Here is a 21,298-nt window from a genome sequence, read left to right on the forward strand (position 1 = left end):
GGGAAAGAGGAGAAAAAGATGACCAGCTAAACGACATCGTTTCCCAGAATATTTTTATTCGCTTATGAATTTTGACCGTTAGTTACGCGGGTATGATCAGTTGGGAAAATAATTTATAAGATTTACGATGGTTATTATTATTTCACTTCTTCTTATTATTATTGTTTTTGTTTAAGTATGATTTCACTTAATCATTGCACGTAGTTCTATTATTATGCTGGGTTTACGCATTTCTATTATTTTCTCCCTCTGTATATATATTGCTAACGATCGATGGTATATTTATTTTCAAATCATTTTAATGGTAGGTATTTAATACATAAATTATGGGAATAGCAGTGGTATAATCGTTGTATAATGTTTATATAAAAAGCATATTAATATATTGATTTCTTTGTATTGTACTTTTGTGATGAAATATTGTTATATTTTGTGATATATTTTAGATTTCAGATATTTTTAAAATTCAATTATATTAATATTATATATTTATGAATTAAATTTAATTTATGTTTAATTTTCGTAAAAATATTTATTTATTTTATTAGATTTTTGTTTTTATTCAAATTGTTGGAACATTTTAAGTTTTAACAACCCGCAACAGAAAAAAAAAAAAATGCGTCGAAGCTAACCGGGGAAACCCGGTAACCTCAACGCAACACCTCACAGGTTAAAACCTCCACTAGCCGGTCAACCTTTTAAACCCCAACCGAGGATACATGAAGCTCCGCATCCAAACAGCTTCTAACACTCTGTCTCGGACATTTCTTATCGCGACGAAAAGCCACAAACGCAGATCCTTAAATCCCTCTGAAATCTCTGCGTCTCTTTCTGTCTCTCGATCATTTGAGACCCAAACTCTATAAAAGACGCACAAATTCGAAAATTTCCCTCTTTGTTTTCCGATTTGCTCTCTCGCTGATTTTCTCCATCTTTCTCTGCTTCTATTCTTCTCCTTCCTCCTCTCGAAACCCTAGATTCTACAAAGGATCATAATTGATCGTCGTGATCGCTCCGTAGCTAAAACTCGGCGGAGAATAAGCGTCGCTCTTTTGTGTTTCCCGGCGGGTAAAAGGGCTTTGTAGATTTGATTTTGGGAAACTTGGATTCTCATCTTTTTTTTTTTGGGGTGAGAGATTGGAGTTAGGGTTGATCTGAGAGAGGAAGAGAATTTGCAATTCATAGGATTTAGCTGCAGAAGCAGAAACTCAGGATTATTTTGGTTCGTAGAAGAAAACCCTTTGCTCTCGTCAATTTTTGTTAGATTTGGGGATATTTGTGAGATTTGAGGAGTAGACAGTCCGTTGATGGCTGAACAAGGTGGCTTGGAAGGTAACCAACCTGTTGATCTTACTAAGCATCCCTCAGGCATCGTTCCCACCCTGCAGTAAGTTTCTTTGACTTACAAAAGTTTTGACCCTTTTTGTTGCCATGCGTCAGAACGGTTCCCCGTGAGAAAGAACTGAAGAAAAGTTTGGGATTTTGGTTTGAGGATGATCTGCAGATGGGTCCTGTTGTGCAGGAAAAAGTTCGAGTTCGTATAGTATAGGGATCTTCTACTTTCGAGGATTTTTGGGAGGGAAGACAATGAAAGAATTAGGTTTTTGCAGGTTTATTTGCTCGATTGTTGTTTTCCCATTGAATTGTTTTGAAAACCGCAAGTGAATCCATCTTTCTAGTGATAGTGCTTGTACTTTTTTTTTGATAAAACTGCTGTTGGCTGAATGGCGATACAGCATATTGTTTTCTTTTGTGGGCATGTAGGTAGACATAGCCAAGTTAGCAGTCCTTTTCAATTCCACTATGGAGAGAAAGTTTCATTTACATCTGATGTTGGATCCAAATGTGGATGCTAAGACATGATAAAGGGAAGAATTTTAAGTTTCAAAAGTAATGTAACCCTCCGTAAAGCCAAAATAAAACTTGTGTAATGTGATGTTTCGTCCCAGGTTCTTTTCAGAAGTCATTACATTTCTTATCTGACCAGTGTATGATATTGGTATCTGCTAGTTTCACTAGGATATGCAATGCAACCGTTTAGTGCAGATGCTTGACTGATCTGCCTTGAACAATCCTTGTGGGTTACCATATTGATTTGTGCCTGAATTGTCTCTCCTCCCGTGGCAAAATCTTCTGGAATCTGGATCCATTTCCTGACTTTTGATTGTTTCTTCGTAGGAATATTGTGTCAACAGTTAACTTAGATTGCAAATTGGAGTTAAAGCAAATTGCTTTGCAGGCTCGTAATGCAGAGTATAACCCCAAGGTATGTGATACCCTCTGTTCAGACTCATTTCAGCCGTATATTATTCTTTAGACATTTTAGTTGTTTAGTATATGTCTTTCCATTGTTGCAAAAGTCTGTTATCAGCATGTTTATTGAGGAGAGGTACGACTATATATTTCTATGCATGGTGAGTTTCCATCTTACTTTCATGATAAAATACCGTACAGCGTTTTGCTGCTGTGATTATGAGGATCAGGGAACCAAAAACTACAGCTCTGATTTTTGCTTCAGGGAAGATGGTGAGTCCTCTTACTGACTCTTGTGTGTATTGTCACTTAACGACTTACATCTGAGCCTCTAATGTGTGTACACTGAGTTCTTTTTCCGTCACTTTAGGTTTGCACGGGTGCAAAGAGCGAGCAGCAGTCAAAACTTGCCGCTAGGAAGGTATGTGAAATTCCGGTTTTAATGTTATTTATAGGTTTCAGTTTTCTTGTCCCTGAAAATTTATCGGTTTTGGGTTTAATACTTTAATAACATGTGAATGATTTGTGTTTTTTTAGTATGCTCGGATCATCCAGAAGCTTGGGTTTCCAGCTAAATTTAAGGTATTATTTTTTCACATTTTTTTACTGTCGAAAGGTAATGCATGAATGATTAAGAGATAACCTGCATCGTGTATTAATCCAAGAAGCCTACATGTAGCACTTACAGAGAAAATTAAATATAAGGCATGTATCACCCCTCTCCCTGCCATCCAGCGGCATGGTGTCGTTTATGTGTGTGTTTTCAGATGCATGTATGTGGGATCACTTACATTCCCATACATGTGCTGATGTACATATGTGATTACATTCAAAGCATATATACATGACATGTTTATCGACATTGTACACATAAATGGATGCCTTTTGTGCGCAGAAGGATGAGCACATACTTACACATGGATTGTAACGGATATAAGATGTCCTTTCATATAAATACCTAATGCAAGCTTCTGTTGTTCATCTGTGATAATATATATGCCGAAGCATGTGGACAGTGTGCTTGTATTTTGTCGGTTTCCCTGATCTGTTTTCCTAAACTGTGTTGTTAGGACTTTAAGATCCAAAATATTGTCGGATCCTGTGACGTTAAGTTCCCTATCAGGCTGGAAGGTCTCGCTTACTCCCATGGTGCTTTCTCAAGTGTGAGTTATTGTCAATATCTCTTATTTATGATAACCCTTTTCTCTTGTTTAGGGTTTTCAATCTCTATGGGATTTGTTGGTCGATTTACTATCCCTATTTTAGGGAAAAAAAAGTGCTCATAACTCATAAGGATTTGTTTTTAGGTTTGAGCTCTTAAATCCCATCTTTTTAATAAAAAACGAGAATCCAAATTATTTAGAATTGATGTTGAACAGAGGTTTATTATGATTCACGTACCAAGAAATGAAAAAAAAAAACCGTCCCGTCCAAAATAACATTGGAAAACTGGTTGCAGGTTTGAATTGTTACTTCTTTGTCCTTAGCTGAAAAAAGGGACTTATGTATTTCCAGATGGATGCCTGTGCAAATTTTCTTTCCTAAGATACTGCTAGATTAAGTATCAATATAACTTGTCTTCTTTTCCAAAAATCACAGTATGAACCAGAACTCTTTCCAGGCCTTATTTATCGAATGAAGCAACCAAAGATTGTGCTTCTCATATTCGTCTCGGGTAAGATTGTGATAACCGGGGCCAAGGTAAGTCGGTTTTTCTTCCCTCTCATTGTTCATAACGAGAGCCATATGTGGTTAGAATTTTGAAACTTAACACTTTTTTTGGTTCTAAAGGTGAGGGATGACACATACACAGCGTTTGAGAATATATACCCTGTGCTTACAGAATTCAGAAAGGTCCAGCAATGGTAAGTCTCTCTCCTTAACCAGTCTTACACTTGTGCATCTTTACGAATTGCATATTCACTTTTTTTCGTTTAGGGATTTAATTCCTGAGAAATTTTTATTTGATTCGACTCGATCAAAATCAAAAGTATTAGATGGGTGCTTAAAACCATGAAAAGATGCAAACTTTAGGCTGGTTTCCATCAAATGTCGAAGATTGTAGGATTTTGTATCCCTATAGGGGGTGGATAACCGTCTCAATCCAAACCGAATAATGCATATGATATTTGAACCGAATCTGATATAAAAACCAAATGGTCATAATTTTTACAAAACTGAACCCGGCCTTAAACCGAACCAAATGAAAAAACTGAAAATTTATTTGAAAAATGAATGTTTTTAGCAATAAAAACCTAACCCAAACCGAAACATAACCAAATAAAATTATATAAAAAACTGAATGATTATAGTTTTACTAAAGCCGAAATAAGTAAATCGAAACCCGAAGGCCGAAATGACCACCCCTAATAGTTATGATACCCGCAACTTTGCTTTTTCATTCATATACTAACGAACATTGAGGCCTTTTTTTTTGTGAAGAATTTCTGGATAAACTCAGAGGCCTCTTCGAACTCTTTTCTCCATATCCGATGTTCCCATTGTGCAAAATTTTTTCCGCTGAAAGCATTACGTCGTTTGCATGCAGATCCGTGAGCGACTTTTTCCGGCTTCTGGGTCTTTCCGGGTTTGTAGCGTTTGCTGTATCCGAAACAACGAGTGTAGTCACCTTTATATCGCCCTTTTGTGTAATTATGGATTGTGGGATCGGGGAAAAAGAGAAGCTGAAACTGAATCTTCATTTGGGGGGAACACTCCCATTTTGTTTAGACCTTTTGAACGGTCACGTTTTTCTGGCTCTCTCAGGTTTTGCAACTTTCCGAATTGGTTTCCAGACAAAATGGTCTTTCTGTCCTGTTCTGTAAGAACTATAAGACTTTTGTATTGTAATGTCTAAGACAAAGTGAACCTTTTGAACACGCCATTTGTACCAGGGGTCGCAGAAAAAGTTACCTGAATCTCAGATCCGGGAAACGGGTATCCGTCGACGACATCGAGTTCAACATGAGATACCCGATTCTTCGGTTCGGGTTCGGGTTTTATATCGTCGCTCTCGGACATCTCCTGACTTCTCCGGCTATACTCTCCGGGTATCTGATTAAATGTAAAATAACAATTTTATAAACATCTCAAGGATTCTGTTCTGGAATTCAATGATGATTTTTTTTAAAAAATAAATAAATAAATTGTAACATCATGAACAAAACTGAACTGTAACCAAATTTAACTTGGGATCGCTTCAATTTTAAGCTTTTTTTAACCATGGTAAACCAAAATTGTATAAAAACCGAGATAACCGAAGCGGACCATAATCGCTCATTCTTTAGTCTATAACCGAACCGGTTTAAAATAAGTCCAACGCTAATTTGGTCCGAGGTTAATAATTCAATAAATCTAAGCAATATGAAAATGTAATGACGTGGCATTATGATTTGTGACTGTTTGGAGGAAATACCCTTCGCATTGAAGGGTATATTCGTCATTTATTCTCCAGAGAGATATTTCGATTACAAATTGAAAATGCAGCTACTAATTTGTGGATAACGGCTTTTTGAGCTCATATTATTTTCTCGCCAAAAAATTCTCTCCAATTTTCTCGGGAAACAAACGTCTCCCACTTCATTTTCACTTTCAGAGCACGATCAAGAGCGCAATAGAGCGATCGGTTTGAGAAAATCACTCAATTCAGAATTCTCTCTCGCTGTGATCGAACGTAGGCATGGCGCATTTCTCGGCGAGATTGAAGCTTCTCTCTAGCAGCGAAGGTATGTCTTTTGGGTTCGATTCGAAAGACCCATTTCGCCTGAGTCTTCACGCTGCTTCCTACGGCGCCGGTGGGTCCCTGTCGGTTCGTCTCCGGAGGAGCAGATTGAGGTTTAGCGAGTTCAGAACGAGGGTTTACTCTTCTTCTTCCTCGAGGAAGAAATCTAGGGATTTGGATAAGGTTGAGAAGAATCTTGGTTCAAACGAAGTAGACGATGATGGTGATGATGTTCTTTTTGATGGAGATGATGATGGGTTTGAGACAGATGAACTAGCTTGCTTTAGAGGCTTGGTTCTCGATATATCTTACAGGTACTGTTTCACAGGGATCATTGTATCATGTTTTTCAGAGTTTGATATTTCCTTCCATTTCTGTAAATAACTCAGGATTTAGACCCCAGTTACGAAATTTTTAAAGTTCAAGTCTTTTTTTTTTTTTGGTATGAAAAGTTCAAGTCTTTATCAATGCCCGACATGGATTCAGTTTCTTGGATGCATGGTCTTTATGTGACAACTCAACTACTGAATGAGAGCTTATCATGTTCTTAATCTGATGGGGAAACCGTGGAATGATGAGGTCCCTTAGGGAGACTTTTCTGAAACCCAGGAATACCTGTATCTTGTGTAGTAGTGTGTCCAAATTGTTGATGCTTGAGAGAGCTTTTGATGAAAAGTATGGTTGAGTTCTGAAACTGCTGTGGGTTTCGAGCAATTGTATTGATTAGAGGCATATCTAAGCTGGTGATTTAGCCTTCCTTACTGATATTTGTACGCTAGATTGGACGAGAAACTGACGTTTCTGTACTTCTGCTTCCATCCTCTTTCATTGCTGGTTATCGGTGTGATGTTTGATCTTTTGTAGCGGTTTATATTGTCGAATATATGTTGTTTTTGCTGCTTGAAGAAATTGTCAGTGTCCCTGGTAATCCAATTATCTTGTTTATTACCTCAGGCCTGTCAATGTTGTATGCTGGAAACGTGCTATCTGTCTGGAGTTCATGGAGAAGGTCAGGCCAACCGATATAGACCGTGACTAGTTTGAATAACTTTCGCCCATTTGGGAGAATTTAACACTTTATGCTTTGGAAAGACATGAGCGTCTAATGATAATCGTGTTGTAATACTACAATCTTTGGAAAATCTGGTTGTCTAAAGTTTAAAACTTTGCGGTATTTCCTTCGTTAGGCCGATGTTCTAGAGTATTATGATCAAGCAGTAAATTCTCCCAGCGGTTCATACTATATTCCGGCTGTATTAAGGGTACGCAAACTATGAAAGTACTCTGTATTTTCTCTTGTTTTCTATTTTTTTTTGGCAATTTCAAGCACATTTTCATAAGTTTCTTCTTGTATGGGTCCAGGTTCCACATCTGCTTCAGGTTGTGAAAAGGAGAAGAGTTAAAAACTCCCTTAGTCGTAAAAATATATTACTACGAGATGATTACACTTGTCAGTGAGTATTGTTCTGTGTCCAAGCACTGTGAACTGTTATTTTCTCATAAGGAACTGAACTGACTGGCATTATTTTTATTTACAGGTATTGTTCTACTCGTGAAAACTTGACCATTGATCACGTTCTCCCGATTTCTCGAGGTGGAGAATGGAAGTGGGAAAATCTGGTAAGATAGCTCTATACCGATATTCTTAGCTTGCTGAAACGCGTCCATTCTATACAAAGAACGAAAACTGGACTGAGTATAGTTCTAGATTAGCAAATAACGAGCCAAGGGGAGCGGTCGGCCAGGCCTGATGCTTAACCGCTGAGTTGTATAGCCGCCTTTAAGAGAAGGTTGGCATCCGTCACAAAATTTGATCAAACTTTGGAGGAAGAACATACCTTGAACCATGTTCAGAGATCCCCCCAGATTTCTCAAGTGCAGGAATTTTTTTGATAGAATGTTCTTCTCTTAAAATATCCAATCGTGGAACAAAGTTTTTTCAGATGCAGTACTCTACTTCAATCGCTATTCGATCTGTACATTTCTCGGGCTGTTCTTGTCATACAGGTAGCTGCTTGCTCAAGATGCAACTCGAGGAAAGGTCAAATGACGCTAGACGAGGCAAACATGAAGATAATCAAAGTCCCAAAGGTACTTCACTGTTCCATCCAGTTAGCTAGAAGTCGACCTGTAGATCGGTTTCATGTAATATGAGGCCTGTTTTGATCGTTTCAGGCACCAAAAGACTACGATATTCTTGCGATACCGTTAACGAATGCAGCGATAGGGATGCTGAGATCGAAAAAGGGGATGCCGGAAGAATGGCGTCAGTATTTAGCAAAGCCCTCATCCGAACCTTAGCAGCACTTCTTTCCTGAGCGCTGGGATGGATGGATGGATGGACGGTTCAGAAGACTCGTAAATACGCAAGCTTGGCTCTGATTTCGCTAAATCTAAAGCTCTGTAGAACCGCCATTATAGTCTAACTTTCGAACTGTCCACATTTATCATGGACTAGTATGCAGTCAGATGTATATAAACACGTTAAAATCTTTGTATTAAACCTGAAACTCAGAGCCTTGTATCAACCATTGACAAACTCCAAACTCTTAACTGATGATCCACAAGATTCAGGCTAGGCTTGAGGCTTGGTGGAAGCTCTTCGGAAAGAAAGTGTTTTCAGGAAATGCCGAACAATGCAGAGCACCAAATATATAACACAATAGCTTGAATCGGGAACTAAGCAACAATCCGAACTTGAAAGATGTTCAACGAATCTTAGTTCTTAGTTTCAATGATTTTCCATACTAAAAGAATGAATCACTACTATATATGATTCAGTCGATTGACAAAAGAATTTCATGAAATCATGAATGAATCAACCAAAATTCTCCCCGAGTTCCGAGCACTGAATCTAAGAGAAAAACATTATTACCTGTAACCAGAGAAACCATATCCCGGCCATCAACAGAACCAGAGAAGAAGAAGATGATGAAGCAGAAGAAGAAGCAACAATCTGAATGGGGAAATTGCACTGGCCCTGAGAAATGTTCACCGTGGTAATGGCGGCCAACCCTTGGAAGAAACAAGCGTCCTCGTCCTGGTTCTTCACTTGGAAATACATGTTAAATGCGTATGAAGCGTTTCCATTCACGTCAAGACCGTTACACGACGATCCATACTCAAGAGCCGTGCAATCGGAATAAGTGCAGGCAAAGTCTATGTTGTCTGCCAGTTTGCTGATGTCTTTGGCTTGCGGGTTGAACTGGCACCACTTGCTCGGGAGATAGGTCACGTTCTGCGCTCCAATCAGTAGCTTGTTCTGGCCTTGACCCGATAAATCTAAAGGAAACTTTGGTTGCCCATCGAATCTGAAGATTCCCCAGTGTCGTTCGAAGTTTCCCGGGGCAATGCTCTTGGCATCTTCGTCGAGTAACCCGAACAAGTATACTTCGATGTAACCTTGCCTCAATGGTGTGCCTCTGTTGGCTGCAAGTCTCGGTAAAAGTCCATTGTAGAATCTAAAAGCATTGCCTGCAACAAAAGATTCACATATTTACATCAGATTGGTTACAGGGGAGAGAAAAAAAATACAGGATTTGTGATGATATGTAACATAGAATAGTTACCATTATTCGCGTTCTTGTCACCCTCGGTTGGCCAACCAACTTCTCCAACTATGATGGGCATATCTCCGTGACCGGCAGCTTTCAAAGCCGAGACCAAGGTGTCGAAGTTAGCATCGAAGACGTTATTGTACTCGATCCCGTTGTCAATGATGGGAGTAGCGCCGTCGAAGAAAGCGTAGTTGAAAGGGAAGTCATCGTTTCCGTAAAGACTGAGAAAAGGGTAGATGTTGATGGTGAAAGGGGCATTGTTCTTGCCGAGAAAGTCGACAATCTGGGTCATCTGGCCGAGGATATCGGGTCGGAACCTCCCGGTAGATGGCACGGGATTGCTTGCCGGCGAATCATATACGTCGGCGTTCAACGGGACCGTTGCCTTGACGTTTCCTAAGCCGGCTTCGTTTAGAGCGTTTTGGATGTTCTGGAGGGCAGGGAACGTGAGATTTATGAATGATCCGTTGTAGGATTTCAGGAAAGGCTCGTTTCCGACAGCTACGAACCTGTTTGAAACACATCCAAATCCACTAGTATTTAGCATCTGAAGTTACATAAACATCAAATGTATAATGCAATAGACAGATCAGATGCATTGTCAGAATCATATAATGTCGTCTCATACTTGCAAGAACCAGTTCAAGTAGAAATTCACAGAAACGACCAGTTTAAGAAGAGACATAATCAGAACTGTAATTAGGGTTCTAAGTTTGATGAAAATGTTAATTTGCATTCACCAAAATTTTGTACACCTTCAAACAGATTCAGATCCACTTTCCCTATCTGGAACACATTCAAACAGAAGTTCTATACGCAATCAGATCATAACCAGACAAAGTCACAACAAAACAGACGGAGGACTTACGTGATATTAACGCCGCCATTGAAGTTATAACGAGAGACATTCCTCTGTACCCATTCCTTGGCTCGATCGTAACTTCCCATTACTCGAAGCTGATCATTGGGAATCGCCACCATCACTTCCATGCCCGAACCAGCGAGAGCTTTCATGGTGGATTCTTCCGCGTCGAATAGCTTGACTTTGTTGATGTTATTGTCCTTGAGCATCTGAACCACCGTCTTCGGCGGCAGTTTGTGAGTCGCCATGGTTCCCCAGTTGACGCCGAGCCCATTGACGGGATCAAAATGGAGACCCAGAAGCGGAATGAGGGCTAGATATGCAATTAGGGACAAAAGTTTGGATTTTTCCGTCATGGATTTGTTTTTTTTTTCCTCGGAAAAGAGAGATTTTCTGGGAAAGTTGTTGAGCGGAGAGAGAGAGAGAGAGAGTAAAAAGGATAGCTTTTGGCGATGGGTCACGAAAGATCGGCGACACGGAAGCGATTCTTTTCCTGGAAAACCTTCGGAATCCGATAAAAGAGATCGAATCGAAAGGAAAAGGAAGAGAATGTAGAAACTGCTCTGTTTTGTATTATTGCAAACGTGAAGAAACAGGATGCAACAAATCTAATGGAAAATCACGAATTTGAAACCGCCAATTACAAAGAACAAACTTTATCAAGAGCCAAAAAAATATATATCAGATTTGAATCCAAATGATATCTGGGAAAATCTAGTAAAGAAAATGGGAAAGATGGATGAATCGAGAGAGAGAGAGAGATTTGTTATGAAGAAAACGAAAAGAGGAAACTGTTTTCTCAAAAAAAAAATTGTGGGGTTGATTTAGTGGAAGTGAGAATAATTAATACAGGAATAATTTAATAGAAAATATAACGGCTATATTTCAATGATTTGAGGAACCGACCAATGTGATGTGATATCTCAGCCTTTGTCAGAAATTCTAGAAGCGGCGTTCTTACACACGGCTGGACAACGTGGTTATATATGTGTATGTGTGTTCGTGTGTCAATGTATGTATATGCCGCATGCGTGTATGTGTGTGCGCATGCGTATTATGTGTATGTGTACATGTATGTGTCACGAACTCCGATGCTACACAAAACTTTCATCTATTCAATCGGTTAGTACACCATTGCGGATTTTTATATAATATTTCTGAAGAAATCTAAAATTATAAATAATACAGGCGTTATGTTATATTACTAATGAAAAAAATATACAAAATCATTTAAATCTCAAATTATCAATGATTATAATTTTATTAAATTATGTAAAATTATAGTTATATATATATATATATAATCTTTATATTTTATTTAGATAATTTAATTTAATTTTTTAATATAAGTTTGGATCTTGCATATGTTACATATGACAGTTTCGGAAAACAGTTCGAGTTTGGAATGGAAATGCATCTGTTCGGTTTTTTCGGTTTTACAAAAATAGGTACCAATCGGTTTTTATATTATGTTCGGTTCGATTCGGTTTCAGTACCGATTCGGTTTGGTTCCGGTTTTTATTTAAAAAAAGATAGATTTTCTTTAAAAATTTTCGGTTTTTCAGAATTTTTTAAAGTTCGGTTCGCTTCGGTTTCGAAAAATTCGGTCTCTAAAAATAATACCGTTCGAGAATTTAGAACGATTCAGATCGAAAAAAATACCGTTTTTTTTGTTCGGTTCGGTTTGCTTCCGAAAAACCGAACCGAAACTCCAAGCCCTGATTATATATATAATATCATCCTCATTATTAGTTACGGGAATCATAAATAGTTGTTTATTTGTTTACGCATCTCTCTATTGGTCCCTCTTATTCCATATTAAAGATATCGTCTTAAAAATATTTTTATGGCTAGCACCCCCAATCGTGTGTGACAATGTGTCATCTTCGAACTTTTAATTTGAAACAAAAAAAAATAGTTGAAATTTTGAAATAAAAATTCATTACTCATGAGGTATAAGAGAGACAAAACACCAGATAAAAGGTTTTAATACGTCCAATACCATTTTTCCAAATCACTTCCCAAAACTTATCTTATTTATATAATAACTTATAATAAAAAAATAGTACAAAGTATTAATTAAAATATATATACAGCAAAAAAATTAAAATATATATATAAATTACATGGAGGAGATTGAGGAATGCGACCGTTTGGAGGAGCGTGTGAAGAAAATTACAAAGACGCGGAGATTCTCCTCGCAGATGGTCAAAAGGAACATATTTCAAGAATCAATGATGCACAAATGGACAAATTCTTTTTTTTTTTTTCAAATTCTATTTCAATTCACGTATTATAATTTTAAGGTTTCATGTATATGGTAAAATCGATTTGAATAATATATCGGATGAATGTAATTTTTTAAAAATCATATTATTAGATTCAAAGTAATAAAATATGGAAGAAAATACTTCTATGTTTTGAATGCAAATACTGATTGATGATCTACGCAACGAGTTTGTAAGTAATGATGCCTAATTTTTCTGTGAAGGTATTGTAAAAATGTGGATTAAATTGTTCATAATCGCCATCTCAAAGACTGTTTGAATTGTCGTGATCCGAACGTCTAATCTGTCAACGTTCAAAGAACTCGAAGAAGAAGAGTTCAAGCCGAATTCTTTTACAGATGAAAAGCGAAGAAGGATATGAAAGATACAACTTGGAAAATGCAGAACAGAACAGATTCTCGTGTAAAGAAGTGGAGTTCCAACGATCAAACCCTCTTCACGAGTTAGAGTCTTCGTAAAATCTTGAAGCTCACGTGAGCTAATATGTGATTTGCAAGCAAAATAAGAAAAAAGTGGACGTGCCGGAGTGGTTATCGGGCATGACTAGAAATCATGTGGGCTCTGCCCGCGCAGGTTCGAATCCTGCCGTCCACGTCATCTGGATCTTTCCTATTCTTTTGGTTGTTCTCATGTGTATAGATAGAGATATCGAAGTTCGAACGGGAATATTTTTTTATTGAATCCCAAAAAATACGAAAAATGCGGGAATGAAGGATATCTCTGGTTAAACAAAAGAGGATATGAGAGAATTTTCTAACAATCTGGTTTGAACTATTCAGATAATACATATTTTCACTTCTAATTTTATTACATATATCAGCTAATTTTCTATTGAAAATATTTAGATTATTCTTTATATATATCTTTATAAAAATTTAGAAAAATTGAATCATAAGTTAATTTTAGTTTAGTAAAATTTATTAGATTGTTGACTCGAAATCATGACCAACACTAGTTTGATACAAAGCAAAACTTTAAAAAAAAATACCAGAATTAAGTTCAACAAATCCTGATTTTATTTCTCTTTATTTGGTAAGTTTAATCACAATTAATGTCCGACCTTAGCTCAGTTGGTAGAGCGGAGGACTGTAGTCGTACACGCAGATAAATCCTTAGGTCGCTGGTTCGAATCCGGCAGGTCGGAAATTTTTTTATTTTTGTCTTGAAGGAAAAATGAAGCTCTGTTTAACAGACCACACACTTTCGGTTCTGGTTCTGTTCGTAAATGGTCAATGTATTATAAAAAAAATATATATTTTTTGTAACAAATGCCGTCATCGCACTTAGATTATTTTATTCTAGATCTGAATAATCTAAATATCAAGCAGTGTTGGGTGAGGATATTAACGCAAAAACATTATGAACGTTTTTCTCCATGTACCAACCATTTCCGTATCTAGATTTTAGAATGACTACATGCTGTATATAGATAGAAAACTTCATGATATCTTATTTTTATAATAAATATAAAACAATAGGAAATCAAGTTGGCAAAATGTAGCGAAAGAAAAACATACACTTCCAATTTGAGCCAAGAGTCACCAACATCCATATCCCACCACCACCACCACCACCATCATCATCTATTATACTACCCTCTGAATCATTCTTCCACAGAAGAAAATCATATGTAAAGAATCTGTCAAAAGAGTATGAGAGCCACCAATAATGCAGACTTACGTATCTTGTGGGAGGGGAGAAACCGTATGCAAGAAGAACAGCTTGTTAATTTGCTCTTGACATTTCTTGATTCCTACATACAACACAACAACAACAACAACATAAAAGAAGAGACAAATTCACCAGAAATCATCAAAAAATAAAAATCGCAATCTCGAAACCCTATTTGCACCCAAAATTTCTAACAAAATAGGTTCGAGCATTCTTACCTGTCTGCACCGTTGTACACCGATCACTCTTGTCCCTGTTGGATAAAAGGAAGAAAGCCAAAGACCCAATATGCGTGGCTCTTTAATAAAATCAGCCACTGGGGAAGTTTTTTTTTTTTTAATCTTTGAATCCCGTATATACGGTTAACACTCCTCAATAATGCTCTTAACCGATCTCGCGGAAATGAAAAAAAAAACCCGAGTTTTCTACCAACCAAGAATGAAGGCATGAACCTCAGCCCAACTGGATGCCGTATAAAGCGTGCCCGAGAGTCCCTTCCATGTTGAAGAAGAATCTCCTTCAGTATGCTGTTTCTGTTTCTGAACAATACCAGAGAACAGCGGGACAAAGGAGATGCCAAAATGGTTTCCCACTCTCCTGAGGCTGGAGCTAGAGCCGACCACTATCCCTATGTCTGCTTCTAGGAGACAGAGCAAGTCTCCCACTGAATCTCCAATATAAACAGTCAGGCTTTTCTTATCACCACTACGGTTTTGCAAAATAGTTTTGAACTCTTGAGCCTTGTCGATGGGGGATTCCACTTTTCTTACGATTTTGCCAGTTGATATAGTCTCCTCGAATGTGAATTCATTTGCATGTACTTTCACAGCGTCTAATCCCCCTGTTTCAAGCATGTGAAATCCAATATAAGTAACCACAACAGTAACACATTTAAGCGGAGGCTGGCTATCTTGAAAGAGGATCGTTCGCAAGAGAAAGAATCAGCCAAAATGACATTCAACGATGGTATCAACCAATACAACTAGATTACAACTGATAGGAACTTTCATCAAGAAGAAATAACGCATAAAGTATTTGACCGGTTTTATGACAAAAACTACATTTTGTATTTGTCTTTGCTAAGGTGTAGGAACAAAGAAATCCTTGAGTAGACGTTTGGTGATATTATATAGTGGCAAGAATTCAACAAAAAACAACGGACACTAGAGCTTCAAAAACTGACAAACAAAACAGGAATACAGTTTCGGAAGAAAGATTAGGGAAGAGATTCAACAAAGAATTTTCTTACCAAGATTACTATGCAAAATTTCAAAGTTCTACTGTCTAAGTAAACTCCAAACTTTGAGGATTATGAAATAGGAATCACGTACCCGCAAAAAAGGCTGCTCTGATGAGATCACCACACCAACAATAAGAAAGCACGTGGACATTTGCACTCAGGTTGTCTTTGTTTACAATTTTCTGAAAGAAATTGATGCAGCCGTCTTGAAGAATTAACCGTTCCCCAGCTCTTTTGATGTCTTCAAGATTCAGACCTTTTAGTACACCAGAATCAATCACCCGGAGATTTGCCGTTTTCTCAAAATCCGAGAGCTGCTCTAGTGCTTTACATAAACCCGCATAGTCAAAGGTCTCCACTGCAGAGAATCGCCGTGCAAAATGACCCATATTAAGTCACATAATATTTCTCAGATTAGTATAGAACTCGAATGGCTAAAGATAAAAAGAGTCTGACCTTTTCCCTTCTTTAGAACATTCTCGATACACTCTTCATACTCTTCTGTATATTGTTTAGAAAGAAGAGTCCATGTGTTCTTAAGGTCGGCTGACAACATCCGATGAATTTGTTGCTCAGATTGACTCTGATCAGATTTTGGAGCAGTTACAATTGCAATTTCTGCCAAAATGGCAGAAGAATCAACAACAGTGCAAGTCAGATCAAAATCAGAAAATATCATTAGATGATCTTCTTCAGGGTTGTGCTCTTTGATCAGAGGAACTATGGTAGGTTGACCAAGCGGCTGGGCATGGAAGAACTCTGTTATAAGTTTCATAGCCTGTTGATACAACTTCTCAATGATATCTAGTTCTTCCCCAGTCATACATACACTTAGTTTCTCGAGCAAGTCTTCTGTTTGCTTTGCTGAGGCCTAATACAATAATTTAGCAGTTGATGATTACAAACCATTCATTATATATATGACATCTTTTCTCGGGAAAACTCTTGAACAGACTTTTAAAATTCAAAGGGGAGATGTGGAACAGCAAAATTTTTGCATACCTGGAAACCTTCACAAGAATAATTTTCAATCCATTTCTTGCAAGGGCGGTTCCCTTCTCTCAGATCAAGAAGTGCTTCCAGCTCCTTACCAAGAAAGGCGTATAACTTCATGCATGGTGTCACAGCACCAAGTGTGTAGGTGGCAACTTTAGTCTTCTCAAACGGAGTATCAAGCATGCCAGGAGCTTTTATTCCTTCTACTTTTCCTGAGGCCGTTGCTAATAAGAATTCAGTGTATCTCAACATAGCAGAGTTAACAGAAACCTCTTCGTCAATGTCTAAGCCCCACTCCTGCATGGCTCAAATGTAAATTTTATTTGAGATTATCACACTTGATCTGAAGATTAGTGAGGGTACACGTAACGGTGCCTTTCTGCAGACCAGGTATAGTTCCACCAAACTTAGTTTTCCACTTTATGAAGTTCAGAAATATAAGCTAGCACGTATTACTTCTATATGAAATGTTCTTTTTCCAGATTCGTGGAAAACCAAGAAAATCCAGTAGCTTAGACAAAACAGAAGTAATAGTCTCTCACTCTTCTCCCTGAGTTCTAGAATAACAATATCAGACATCCATTAAAAGCACTTGAAGCACATAATCCGATCAACCTTTCAAGAAATTAAACCGGCACATTAATGAATAGAAACAGTAAAACATCGAATGAGCACTGAACCAGGTGACCAAGAAACAAATGCTTAGGGCAACTTCCGCCTTTTAATATCTGGCCCTAGACTTTCGGTCTATGGGGTACATGTGTAAATATCCTTTCTGTTTCCCCTTTACTATGGAATACATCAACAGGTAAAGCGAGAGGAAAATTAGATGACTTGAAGAACTCATCTTACCTGTACAAATGAATTATGCATTTTCAGTTCCTCCATAACATTTTTCCTCAAATCAGAGATTGCCAACTTGTCATCATCATCATCAGCACACTCCTCCGCCAATTCATACCTAACATTCAAAATAAAAATAAAAAAATTACAAAGAGGGAAGCAGGAATTATGAAGACCAAATGCATTTTTCAGCTTCCCATAATACCAGGGATATCTGAGCCCTCACATCATCAATCATCATCAGTTTCAACAATTTTGCATAAGCATTTTAAACCAGTTTCTCACATGCACCAGTAACAAAATACAATCATGAAGTTAACTGCTGAAACAAACAGACAATGGAGGGAACATATAAGAGTTCTGCAATTCACCCCTTTTTTCTTGCAAATAAAATTTTAAAACTAACCAAAAAAAGTCTGATTCAGGAGATCATGTAAATCAAAAGGAAACCTATGTCAGATTGTTCCACCAAATTTCATACGGTACATAATGGCCACAAACTCAAAATACTGGCAGGAACATCGAGGTTGAGTAACCGGATGGTCACAATTCAAATCTTGTTTGTGGGGCAAATAATGTGAGCAAACACCTTCAATTACCCTAAATGCAAGAAATTAATGCCTTGAGAAATCCAGAAGGTGTTCAAAGTGAATTAGGACGTTAAAAATATTCAAAACCCAGAAACACGATGCTGAGCACAATATGTTTTTGGATCTCAATAACTGTTCTCCATATGCTTTGTTTTATTATAAATCTCTCGAAACAAGAATGTAACCTCAGCTCAAAACAAGAATACAAAGAAACTATAAAAAGAACTTCTCAATTGCAACTGATCTCTCTTGATGCCATACCTAGAACCTTGATTTTTTCTACCACATATCTAAGCTCACCACAACAAATGAAGGTGCCCGGGTTTCCATAAGATCAACATCATTCTGCAGCAATATTCTCAACAAATCCCAACCTTCATCCCATATCATTGGCAGCAATAAGTTAGTCCAATTATCACAAAAATTGCTAGTCAATGTCCCAATTCCTTTCTTACACGACAGAATTCTTGAGCACCTACAATTAGTTACCGTCCAAGCGAAAGGCCAAAATCTCCAGATGGAAACTCGATTGCGTTGTTGCTTGCGATACTATTTCTTCAGGACATCATTCTGACCTATCAGACAATAGACACCTCTACTCCACTAAATATCCACTCAAGAAAACACAGAACCTAAAAAAACCAACCCTTGCTCACTTCCATTTCCGATATATACATTCTTCATCTGAGCACATCAACCCCAAAAAGTGTCAAGAAACTCAACATTATTGTACTGATATCCAAGTTTCCACAAGTTAGATTGGACAATGAAGAACCGCAGTTCACCTATTTCCCCTAACACCTCTCATACATCGTTCTTCTTTGATCAACATCAACGGATAATTCCAAAGAGAACTTTCTTCTATTTTCTCAACGGAATTAGAACCACCGAATACTATCAAATTATCAATAATCCTAGTCCACTAGTCGCCTCTACATACCACAGGAAACAAACAACTCCAAAGACTGATCGGCAAAAACAATGAAAGATGGCAAAAGAAAACTCACGCTTGAGCTAAAGCCTTGAGGAAATGAGCATCTTGAGCAATATAGTGGCGGAACGTCTCGATCTTGAGATTCCCGGCTGCCATACAGACGGCGAAGGGACTGTACATGGAGAAGAGGCACTCTCTCCGGAACTTGATCCACAGCTTCGCCGCGAGCCCTTCCTCCGAGCAGATCACGGCGGTAATAGGAGGCATCGCCGCCGTCGAGGAGGAGGAGGCGGCCGCCGTCATTGGAATCACCGCCGATCGGACGACCGGAGAGGCAGCGTCAGCGCAGAGAGATCGGAAGGGGACGGCGGCGGCGCGTGGAGATCGGAGTGAGCTGCTGATCAGGCGCGTGGAGAAGTGGAGGCGCATAAGACGAGAGAGATTGGATGAAGGTTTCTTTCTTTCATCGTCTCTGACTGAGAAAGAAGGTAGGAGTTGTAGCTCTGATAGGACTGCCTTTTTAGGTCTTATTTTATCCACCGTAATTGCTCTGATTTTTTTTTACATGAATTATCCATAATAATAAAAATAAATAAAATTTATTGAATTGATTTAACACCAAACTTTCCACAATAAAAAGGATTATTATTTTGCATTAACAAAAAATAGCATAATTTTTTGAAAAAAAAAAATTAATTACTAGTAATATAGCAATATCAAAACCCTTTTCATACTTTTTTATGCTATAAAATTATTTAAAAATTTGAAGGCTTGAAAACCAAAAACAAAAATTAAAACTCGTCGTTTAGTTTTATTTTTCCGTGGTTTAAAATCTCATCTTTGGATTACACCACAAAATAAAATATTCACATTAACATACCACAAATCTAACAGATCAATCTGATCAAGAATCTGAATCTTCTTAAGAACAAACGAAATTATGGCAAAGAAAAATATTTTTTTATTAGGATCAAGAAAAACATCTATGAGAAGAAATTAGGTGAATGCATCCAGTAAATTTAAAAAAAAATATTGTTTTCCGAAAATAAAATTCAACATTCAGTTTGATTTTTTTTTTTTTACGTTCAAAGTATGCGTTCGGCCGGTCGGCACATCTATCCACTTGTATTGGACGGACAGATTCTAAATTTGAAGGATTTATATATATTTTTGTTAATGAAGGATTTATATTTTAGTGTTTAAAATCCTATGTATTTTTGTATATTTAAATATCGGATATCTTTTGATGTTCGAGATATTCATGTATTTGCAAGGTGAAGGCGAAGACATATAAGGATCAATTTGAAAGATATTTTTGTAATTTTTCGGATAGTTTCGGGTTATTTGTGGAACGATTGGGCAATTTGTATCCCAATCTGATGGGCATCAGAACTGCCAAAATGGATCCCAACCCAACATTAATTGAATCTCCGATATTAAATTGTGGTGATATTTTTTATTTTGAGTTTTTTGTTTTAAATTTTTGTTTTTAGTTTTATATTTTGTAGTATTTATAAATTAAAAAATAGAATTTTCAATTATTTCACTAAAATGGTTTTCTAAATTTTTAGAAAAATCAAATTTATAAAATTTAATTGTTAATTTTTTTTTTTTTGGATTTTAAAAAACTCAAAAAACCTCTTCCATTCAAAACTGAAGCTTTTATTCTCTTAGTTAAATTTTACAAAAGAAAACCATTTTAAATTACCTAAATAACGAAAATATTTCGATATTATCTGACTCTATTTCTCAATACAACCTCATCTAATTTACCACATGATATTTTGCTTAGAAACTCGTTAGAAATATTGTATGAGATCCATCTCATTAAAATGTTAAATATTATTGGTTTAATCTATTTTATTACTCCCCCGTTTTTGAACTATCATTTTAGAATTTTTCCCACTTTTTAAAAAAATAAAAAAAATCATGTATACTCTTATTTAATACAAATTTAATGGTAAAAAATATATTATTGTTAAAATTTAGTAGAATTAAAGTAATTTTAATGAAAGATAAAATTGAAAATTATTTTATAAAATTACTTAATAAAAGAACAATATTTATTTATAAACAAAAATAACTATCTAGTCAACTATTATGAAATGGAGGTAGTATTTATTAACCGAAAAATCTAATCTAACGAGAAATGACTCTTAGATCAAGCGAAAGTCGGTTCTTCTTCTGAATTTTTTTATTTGGTATATATTTTATTAGTTAACATTCAACAAAACAAAAAGTCAAATACATAAATAGTCTCGAAGATTTTAGTTGAGTGGCTTTGGGCGACAACACGAAGATACTTTCGTAAATTAAATTAACGAACAAAAAAAAAAATTAAAA

At 36.9% G+C, this 21,298-nt stretch overlaps 4 protein-coding genes and 2 non-coding genes across 6 annotated transcripts; 4 read left to right on the top strand and 2 right to left on the bottom strand.

Moving 5' to 3' along the window:
• The first annotated feature begins 752 nt into the window (after positions 1–752).
• On the top strand, positions 753–5,132 carry LOC104823785 (TATA-box-binding protein-like). The gene is made up of 9 exons (XM_010555505.2): positions 753–1,387; positions 2,179–2,266; positions 2,455–2,526; positions 2,624–2,674; positions 2,791–2,835; positions 3,324–3,416; positions 3,853–3,954; positions 4,045–4,118; positions 4,802–5,132. Coding segments are annotated over exons 1-9 (606 nt in total). The 5' UTR covers positions 753–1,307; the 3' UTR covers positions 4,803–5,132.
• A 626-nt stretch (positions 5,133–5,758) lies between these two features.
• LOC104823787 lies at positions 5,759–8,513 on the top strand. Its single transcript, XM_010555507.1, has 7 exons — positions 5,759–6,288; positions 6,929–6,983; positions 7,162–7,236; positions 7,337–7,428; positions 7,513–7,594; positions 7,982–8,065; positions 8,150–8,513. Exons 1-7 carry the CDS (start codon positions 5,933–5,935, stop codon positions 8,273–8,275), a joined length of 870 nt encoding a protein of 289 aa, XP_010553809.1. The 5' UTR covers positions 5,759–5,932; the 3' UTR covers positions 8,276–8,513.
• A 112-nt stretch (positions 8,514–8,625) lies between these two features.
• Positions 8,626–11,193, bottom strand: LOC104823788 (glucan endo-1,3-beta-glucosidase 8-like). Its single transcript, XM_010555509.1, has 3 exons — positions 10,400–11,193; positions 9,544–10,040; positions 8,626–9,448 (listed from the first exon to the last, which is right to left on the bottom strand). The coding sequence occupies exons 1-3, from the start codon at positions 10,747–10,749 to the stop codon at positions 8,829–8,831; spliced, it is 1,467 nt and encodes a 488-aa protein (XP_010553811.1). The 5' UTR covers positions 10,750–11,193; the 3' UTR covers positions 8,626–8,828.
• Positions 11,194–13,193: 2,000 nt separating this feature from the next.
• On the top strand, positions 13,194–13,275 carry TRNAS-AGA. Its single transcript has one exon. It is a non-coding gene; the product is annotated as a tRNA-Ser (tRNA).
• A 461-nt stretch (positions 13,276–13,736) lies between these two features.
• TRNAY-GUA lies at positions 13,737–13,825 on the top strand. The gene is given in 2 exon segments: positions 13,737–13,773; positions 13,790–13,825. It is a non-coding gene; the product is annotated as a tRNA-Tyr (tRNA).
• A 352-nt stretch (positions 13,826–14,177) lies between these two features.
• On the bottom strand, positions 14,178–19,460 carry LOC104823789 (probable aminopyrimidine aminohydrolase, mitochondrial). Its single transcript, XM_010555510.2, has 7 exons — positions 19,029–19,460; positions 17,441–17,549; positions 16,595–16,885; positions 16,049–16,463; positions 15,684–15,950; positions 14,571–15,193; positions 14,178–14,434 (listed from the first exon to the last, which is right to left on the bottom strand). The coding sequence occupies exons 1-6, from the start codon at positions 19,382–19,384 to the stop codon at positions 14,778–14,780; spliced, it is 1,854 nt and encodes a 617-aa protein (XP_010553812.1). The 5' UTR covers positions 19,385–19,460; the 3' UTR covers positions 14,178–14,434; positions 14,571–14,777.
• Positions 19,461–21,298: the final 1,838 nt, after the last annotated feature.

Source organism: Tarenaya hassleriana, unplaced genomic scaffold (genome assembly GCF_000463585.1).
Source record: "Tarenaya hassleriana unplaced genomic scaffold, ASM46358v1 Cleome4, whole genome shotgun sequence".
In the NCBI taxonomy this organism is placed as follows: Eukaryota; Viridiplantae; Streptophyta; class Magnoliopsida; order Brassicales; family Cleomaceae; genus Tarenaya; species Tarenaya hassleriana.